The sequence below is a fragment of the Hippoglossus stenolepis genome, chromosome 8 (genome assembly GCF_022539355.2).
Source record: "Hippoglossus stenolepis isolate QCI-W04-F060 chromosome 8, HSTE1.2, whole genome shotgun sequence".
NCBI lineage: Eukaryota > Metazoa > Chordata > Actinopteri > Pleuronectiformes > Pleuronectidae > Hippoglossus > Hippoglossus stenolepis.
This window is the reverse complement of record NC_061490.1, coordinates 27228860-27237616: the sequence shown is the minus strand read 5'-3', so window position 1 is coordinate 27237616 and position 8757 is coordinate 27228860. Positions and strand designations below refer to the sequence as shown.

Sequence of the window (8757 nt, the reverse complement as noted above, 5' to 3'; positions counted from 1 at the left end):
ATACAATCTGTACGGGTCGTTTTTGACCCATGTTTGTAAAAGGGATGTAGAAATACAAAATTTAAATTTGTTTATAAAATAAGGAAAAGGGAAAATAATGATTTGTGATGATCAAAAACAAGACATTTAATGAATATATTCATTAAATATATTATATTATTAATAATAAAATACATTTATTTCAAAAATATAGCAAAGAAACCCTCATGAAATATAACAGTAAATGAATACGGGTCATTTTTGACCCATGTTGTGCATTAGAAGGGTAGTGATACAAAAATGATTTGTATTCAAAAAGTAACAAAGGAAATTTGAATTAAGTATTTGTGATGATCAAAAACAAGTTAATCGGGGAATACCTGAAATATTGCTTCAAAGGTTTCATTAAGCAAATAATTCCTTGTCAGTTTGCTTTAATGTCACAGTGTCAGTGGTTGTACATTCCTTTGATGTCTTAGATTGTTGCAAAGGTGAAATATTTATACGATCTGGAGAGAAACAAGTGTTTTTGATCTGAACAGATCTACTAGTCTGTCGCCCAGTCCCTGTTCACCCTCCCCTGCGGCATCAGGTCCCAATCGCAAGTGCTCGGCCCGCACAGTGCTGCTCGCAGCCCGAGTTACTTTAGGAGTTGATGTGTCTGACCTTCAGTCCTCATGAACCAGATATTGTGTCTTCCAGCTGTGAAGAGGCTCAGTTTGAGCTTCCTGCCTCCTGCTGTCCATCACTTCCTCTTCAGCCAATCAGAGGAGTTTCTGGTGTCTCACCTGGTGCTCAGAGCTCTGTTTGGAGCAGTGACAGGTTCAGGTAACATCACTATTTAGTTACAATATTGTTTTTACTTTTAGCTTGACAAAATGTCGTTTTTTGGTCTTATATTTTATTTATTTATTTTTTTTATGTAGTTTCTGCAAAATTTGTTTTATCATTTCTAGAATTTTAATTTAATGAGATTTTTTACATGACAATAGCTGTTAGTATTTAAATATTGTTTGAATATATACATATGTAGTACTTTATTAATAGTATTTAGCTCATTACTTTGTCAAGTTGACCTTCTTCATTTTCCCCCACATGGTTCCTATACTTCAGTTCTTTTCCTGGGCATCATTCACGGCCTCCCTCTGACCTCTGACCTGAAGCTGGCAGCAGGAAGTGTGTTTGTCGGTGAGGAGACTTCACATTAACAGATGTTTACTTTCTAATGAAAAAAATCTACTCATCTGACTTTCGTGTGTATGTGTGTCTGTGTATGTTTCAGTTGTGTGTGTCATTTGCGGGGTGTTGTCCTCCTCCTTCAGATGCTCGGTTCTCCTGATGTTTCCCAGCATGCTCGGCTCCCGTGGCCGAATGTACCTGATGGTGTTCATCCTGTCTGTGCTCTCCACAGGTTATCATACACACACACACACACACACACACACACACACACACACACACACAGAGTCAGTGTGTGATCATTGATGCTGTCTGATGGTGTCATTACAGGACCGGTCTCTAACATCGTGCATAACGTGCACTCAGCAGCTCTGTCTCTCAGCTGTAACCTGGACCTGCAGGTTCTTCACAGCAAGCTCCTGTGGCGACACGCCATCAGACCGTTCACAGTCATTACTCAGCAGCTTGTGGTGAGAACCAATCACAGCCAAGGATCTATTTAAAACCAGCTGTTACATCGTTCATAACATCAGTTTAACTTGCGTGTCCACAGTTATTAACGCTTGATTTCAGCTGCATGTTATTCTATTAAAAAGCTTTATTATTACCATAATGAAGATTGATCACCACTTTGTAAAAGTTAAACAAATCAAACAAACTAATGATCAATAATCCATAAAAACGTTCAGCATGAAGTGATCAGTACCTGATGATTAAGGTTTTTGACATGGCTGTTGTTTCCTGTTCAGGACGATGAAGCAGCGTTTGAGTCAGAGGCTCTGAGCATCAGCAGGAAGTTTCAGATCATCAGAGATGAAGTCGTCGCTCAGTACGGATACGACCAGTTCAAACCACAGCGCATGGAGTTGGATCGGAGCACACAGGAACAGTTCACTACAAAGACCATGATGCAGTGCGACAGTGAGTCAGACAACATCAGGTTTATTACATGTGTAAATGTCCAAATACTTATGGCCGGAACACATGGACGGGTTAAAAGATTTCTGTTATGTGATTTCAGGTGTCGTGAATGAGGGAGTACAGCGCTGTTCTGATTGGTTCGAGCTTAGGTGGGCGGAGTGTATGGAGGCGATACCTGTCCCTGTTATCAGCCACATCCTCTGTGTCTCTATGAAATTCCACTTCCTGTGTGACATTGTGAGAGGTGAGAGGTCATCTTTATATACAGTCACTGATCATCTTTATATACAGTCACTGATCATCTTTATATACAGTCACTAATCATCTTTATATACAGTCACTGATCCTCTTTATATACAGTCACTGATCATCTTTATATACAGTCACTGATCGTCTTTATATACAGTCACTGATCATCTTTATATACAGTCACTGATGGTCTTTATATACAGTCACTGATCATCTTTATATACAGTCACTGATCATCTTTATATACAGTCACTGATCGTCTTTATATACAGTCACTGATGGTGTTTATATACAGTCACTGATGGTGTTTATATATCGTCAGTGATGGTGTTTATATATCGTCAGTGATGGTGTTTATATATCGTCAGTGATGGTGTTTATATATCGTCAGTGATGGTGTTTATATATCGTCAGTGATGGTGTTTATATATCGTCAGTGATGGTGTTTATATATCGTCAGTGATGGGTCCCTGGTGTAAGCAGCACATTCCTGTGGAGGGAAACTTCGGTCGTCTCTTTGATCATCTGAACGTTTCCGTCGACATGTTGTCCAGAGAGTTCAGCACGGAGCTCGTTGTCCAGGTCAGAAAGTGATGTCATCAGCCTGTCACCTGTGTGATGTCATCAGTCGGTCACCTGTGTTCACGTCCTGTCTGACCTCTGACCTCTGACCTCCTGCAGGAGCAGCCGGCTGTGCTGGGCGGAGCTGCGACCGATCACTTCACTCAGTCTGTGAGAAAGTCTCTCCACGGCCTGACGACCATGATGAAGCAGCTGCTGGACATTGTGCAGCTGCTGCTGTCCCTCACCATCATCAGCGTCTTCATCAGGTGACATGTTAGAGTCCTGTGAGGACATGATATCATGAATATATTTAATAAGTCTGCTGAGTCAGAGGGCAAACGAATGTACTCCTCCTCCTCTTCCTCTTCCTCCTCAGGGCATTCTGGTACCTCAGACAGTACAGGAGAGAAGTTCACTTTGACAATGTCTACATCACCACCTACTTCAGAAAGATCGACGACCGCAGAAGAAGAGCGGTAACATCTTCATCACCTTCATCACCATCAGAACAGTTTGATGTAACTCACGTGTTTCTCTCCTGTTCCCCGTGTTCAGGGGAAACGTTTCCTGCTGCCGCTGAGGAAATCAGAGAAGAAGAAGTTCATCGACCCTCTGAGCTTCAGGATTCATCCTGACGAGTTTCAGGAAGTGGTGAGTTCAACTGTTCATGTCGTCTTCATCCTCATCTTCGTCATCCTGGAGAGAAGAAAAGTCCCAAAAAAAACCTGAGATATTTCGTCAAACTTTTCAGACAATGAGTGAAAATCATTAGATAATAAATTTAACTCTTATTTACTTTTCAATTCAACAGCATTTAAGCTGAATTAATGTAAAGGGGATGATAGTGAAATATAATCGTATGTAATATAATAATATATAATATTATATATTATTAACATCAACTCTAATGATCCTTAACACTGTATCTGTTACATGATAACTGAGTTTATATCACACTGATATATTTAAGTGAACATTTCATATGATCTGTTTAATCAAATTTTATTTGTAATACTGATTTTGACCACAAGAGGCTGAAGTTCTCCACAACCTCAGTGGAATGGAATAAAATCAGTATGTGTGTGTGTGTGTGTGTGTGTGTGTGTGTGTGTGTGTGTGTGTGTGTGTGTGTGTGTGTGTGTGTGTGTGTGTGTTGTCAGATGTCAGGTGTGTTTCAGCTGCTCTCTGTCTCTCTGCTGTGCATCGTCCTGCTGACTGTCGACTACTCTGTGGTTCACGCTCTGGACATCGTCAGCAGACACACCTCCACCCAGTTCAACCTGACCAGTAATCACACACCACACACACATACATTAATACACATTTACACACACACACACACACACACACACACACACACACACACACACACACACACACACACACACACAAAGACACATGGTCCCATATTTTAGACTTTTCCAATTTTTTGGGGGAAATTTTAAATCCATAAGAAAATATGTGTGGTTTCGGAACTCAGCTGATCTGGATTCTTTGGGAAAAACTTATTTTAAAAAGCATCTCAGCTGATGTATATTTAAAAATTTTAAATGATTTTTAAGACTCATTATCAACCAAGAAATGTAATTGAGGCTTGATGGAAAGTAGAAAAATTAATAGAATGAGAAACTGAATACTAACATTCGTTTGACACTGACTCAAACCTTACAACATGACATCATCAAATCAAATATCAAATATACATTTATTGTTCCATAGGGAAATTTGTGTTGGGCCAAAGTGCAGCTGCGGAACAGTATATATTAGAACAAACAACAACAACAAAAATTTACACAAAGATATATCACACAAGACCCAGAATAAAAATGCAGAATAAAAGTGAGTTGAGTATTGCACTTGCCCTTAAACACTTAAAATGATAAAACACGATATAGCAAGATGAGAAACAGAACAGTAACTGGCATTAAAACTTAAAAACCAAAGTGTGAAATGTGCTAGTCAAGTGCGAGGGTTATAAGATGCATGACTGAATCAACGCATCTCCTTGTTGAGTAGAATGATGGACGTCGGTATGAACAAGAGCTTGCCATTCCATATCTAATTATGCTTTCAAGCACAGCAGAATAAAATATGGACAAGACGTAGATGCTCACACCAAACAGTCTAAGTCTATGTAGGAAGTCCAGCTTTTGAGCTAGCACACAACAAGTCTACATGGGACAGTCCAGCTGTATGCCCACATATTTAAAAGTGCTCACCTGCTCAATAACTTTGTCACTGATTATCACTGGGTCATGGACTCTCACCTCTCTGGGGTCGAATATCATCTCCTTCGTCTTTTTGATGTTAAAAATTAGATGATGACTGCCACACCAGTCTTTAAAGGTGTCAATCTCATCCAAGTATATTGCAGGGCAGTCATCCCATAAAATCACTGTATAATCATCAATTTTGCTAATGTGATTATTTGGCCGGCTGCTCTACATTCGTTAGTATACAGGGTGTATAGGTAAGGAGAGCTCACGCAGCCTTGTGGTACACCTGTGCTACAGTATTTGACGTTGGAATATGAGCTATGCTCGGATCTGTTGGTTAAAAAAGAAAAAAAAAAATTCTTATGAGAGGATTAACAAGCATGTTATTTAACATCTGGACCAGTAGGTAAAGTTTGATAGTGTTAAAAGCTGAAGACAAGTCTACAAATAGGACCCGAGCGTAAGTCTTGGGGTTCTCTAAATGCTTACTGATTAGATGCGTCACACTTGCCACTGCATCCTCCGTGCTCCGTCCCTGCCTGTAGGTAAATTGGAGGGGGTCTAAACTTGAAACGACATCCTCCTTGAGCATTGTCACAATGATCTTTTCTAAACATTTCATAACCACAGATGTAAGAACTACTGGTCTTAAGTCATTGTTAGCTCAGGATGTGGCTGTTCAGGGACTGTTGGAACATAGGAACCCAAGCAGCAGTTAGCTCAGAAGCATAGCTCTTTAGGGGGATTGCAGGCAGGCAATCAGGACCTGTAGATTTCGTATTACAGACTCTGCCAAAGACACACTGTACCTGCTGTGGTTCGATTATCAGACAGTGAGAAGTGGGTAATGAAGTTCTCTCTCCAGGTAGTCACCAGGTGGATATCAGAGTGGGCGGGGCATCCATGATGGCCCACCTCCTGAGAAAAACGGTTTCAGCCTTCAACAGCTCGTCCGACCTTCACATCCACACCGACAACCGGAGTAGGTTAAAGGTCAAAGGTCACAACTGACAAAAATATGACACAAAAATGATTTAACACTGACACAGAACGAGTGTGTGTCTATACAGTGGAGACAAACTATAAAATCATATATTTTTTACAAGTGATTGAGTTTCTAAAGATCTCAAATGAAATAAACTCTGTAAAATATGTCTTTCTAATATGTGATTCATATTATTTTATGTTCTTATATTTCACATTGATTGATTTATCCTGTTGTTTGAAACTGATCCAGTAGAGGGCAACAATTGAAAGTAACATCATCTCTTCCCCCTCAGAGTGTGTGTCTCCCCCCTCCCCCCTCTCAGCAGGCGTGTATATGAGCTGTGTGGGTTGTGTCCTGTTGATGGCGCTCTTCACCTGCCTTCATGTTTACACCAACCGCCTTCAACGGGTCATCGCCGCCTTCTACCACCCGAAGGTACACACCCATCAATACACACCCATTAATACACACTCATTATTACACACCCATCAATACACACTCATTAATACACAGGGACTGTATATAAAGACGATCAGTGACTGTATACAAGGAAAATCCCCAAATTAATAAATACAAATTTCCAGTTTTATAAAACTGATTCAACTTTAACAATCACAAGAAGCATATTAGATATTTTAAACATTTTAATTTTATAGTGAACCAATAATTAATATATAAAATGTGATATATTGTCTCAGAAGGAGAAGAGGCGAGTTTTATACGCCTACAATCTGCAGCTCCATAGTCGGATTTCCTCCCAGAACAGTGAACACATCAGCAGCTGTGAGGAGGTGAGTTTCTCTTTAATGCTGGAAACTGCTGAAATGTTCAGGTGTTTTAATGTTTTATAAACTAATCAAATATTTCATTCAATGATTGTTTTGGATCAGAATCACTGAATTTCAATTTTTTGACTTTCACTCTTGGGTTTATTGCATTTATCCATATATACTTGTTATATTGATAAACAGAAAATAAAATGTATATTTTATTAATTTAATCTTTTGTCCACCTCAGATTAATTCTACATGTTGACAAAACTGTTTCACTCTTCTAATTCATTCTGTTGTGAAAGTTTGTGGGATTGATGGTTGAATAATGTTTGTGTGAGTTTTGTGTTTGTTGTCGTTCAGGTGTGTTGGTTTATGGTTATAAATATGAGTCTCAATCCGTCAGTGTATTCAGATTTGTGAATGTGTACATGGATCTGAAAATCTGTATTTAGAGTGCGTATGTGTGTGTTTGTAATACGACCTTAAATTGTGTAAAGAAAATATCTTCAAATATGTATTCAGATTCGAAAGTGTATTTATATCTGTAAATTGGCTGTTTTTCACTGAACTAAAAGTCACTAGGTGGCGGTAGCACCTAGTGACTTTTAGGTCTGAAGGCTGCAGCTCCTGAAAACACACAAATCACCTCATGAAACAAACGTCAGGTGTAAAAACACAGCGGAGAGGCCAACTGAGCAGAAACTGATGACTTGTCTGTATTTTCAGCTCTTGAAGCAAAATACTTAGACTTTTCAGCCGTTAATCTCCATGTATGTGTTCACAGATTTGTCTCTACATTTACAGATATAAATACACTTTTACATATATATTTGAAGATGTTTTCTTCACACACACTCATTTGAAGTACAGATTTGCAGATCCATGTACACATTCACAAATCTGAATACACTGACGGATTGAGACTCACATTTGTTAATAGTTTTGCTTCAATAATTCCCCATATTGTTTTACATGTGATGTATTTGTGCTGCAGGTGTGTCAGTATCTGAGCAGGTGTGGGCGTCACCTTTGTTGTCGCAGACAGGAAGACTCGGAGATGCACTACGACCCTCCGACGAAAAAATAAACCATCTTCAGTCTGTTTCACTTCAACGTGAATTTATAAAAAAAACTGACTTTCTGTTTTATATAAAAACTCAAGAGGCTCAGTGGCTCCACCTACACTAACACACCTGAAAACAAATGTCACATGACCGTTCACATCCATGGGACATGTGGTGTAAACAGGAAGTAGTTGATTGCTTAGTAACAGAAACTCCTCTGAAGGAGGAGCAGTGATGGTGAAGAGTCAGAGCAGGGATTTCTTTTCTCTGAGCGACGACGAGGTGGAACTGTTACTGACAGGAAGTGTTAGCGACGCTTTGTGTTCACCGCTGGTCGTCGAGTCATGTGACTGATGAGAACCAATCAGGAAGAGAACGTCTGTGTCATCGTTTTCAAAAGGCTGGAAAACTACACCAGGCATAACCATAGTAACTGCTGAATTTCAAACCTAAAACGTGTCAGTGTGGACTAGGGATGGGCATAATTAATCGACGATCGATTAATTGATCATTAAGAATTTCGTCGATGACATTATTTTTTCATCGATAAAACTAATGCATGTTCTGTTGCGTAGTGTGAGTCTTGAAGGAATGCAATGGATTTCGCTATGTGGCAGCAATTAAACATTTTACCACACGGGGCAATGTTTGAAAAAAAACGCCACAGGCCTACTCAGTTACCTGCGAGTTTCCGTGTATTTCAAAAGTAAACATGAAGAGGTCACGGCGAAGTGTAGCGTGGGACCATTTTGATTTAAAAAATGACTTAGTTCACTGCCAACACTGCGAAGCTGTGTATAAGTACAACTCGGCCACGACTCAAA

General features: G+C 39.6%; 1 protein-coding gene across 1 annotated transcript; it reads left to right on the top strand.

The window, feature by feature from the left end:
• Nucleotides 1–634: 634 nt before the first annotated feature.
• On the top strand, nt 635–8116 carry dcst1 (DC-STAMP domain containing 1). Its single transcript, XM_047340868.1, has 15 exons — nt 635–719; nt 1093–1167; nt 1262–1390; nt 1489–1628; nt 1908–2079; nt 2180–2323; nt 2789–2910; nt 3010–3158; nt 3269–3368; nt 3448–3543; nt 4053–4179; nt 5974–6090; nt 6389–6531; nt 6795–6887; nt 7864–8116. The coding sequence occupies exons 1-15, from the start codon at nt 635–637 to the stop codon at nt 7954–7956; spliced, it is 1785 nt and encodes a 594-aa protein (XP_047196824.1). The 3' UTR covers nt 7957–8116.
• Nucleotides 8117–8757: the final 641 nt, after the last annotated feature.

What these genes read in the sequence shown, in the direction of transcription:
- dcst1 (XM_047340868.1), top strand. Translation starts at nt 635, where the DNA reads ATGTGTCTGACCTTCAGTCCTCATGAACCAGATATTGTGTCTTCCAGC. An exon ending in GACCATGATGCAGTGCGACA is followed by an intron (nt 2,080 to 2,179) that starts GTGAGTCAGACA and finishes ATGTGATTTCAG; the next exon opens with GTGTCGTGAATGAGGGAGTA. An exon ending in ATCATCAGCGTCTTCATCAG is followed by an intron (nt 3,159 to 3,268) that starts GTGACATGTTAG and finishes CTTCCTCCTCAG; the next exon opens with GGCATTCTGGTACCTCAGAC.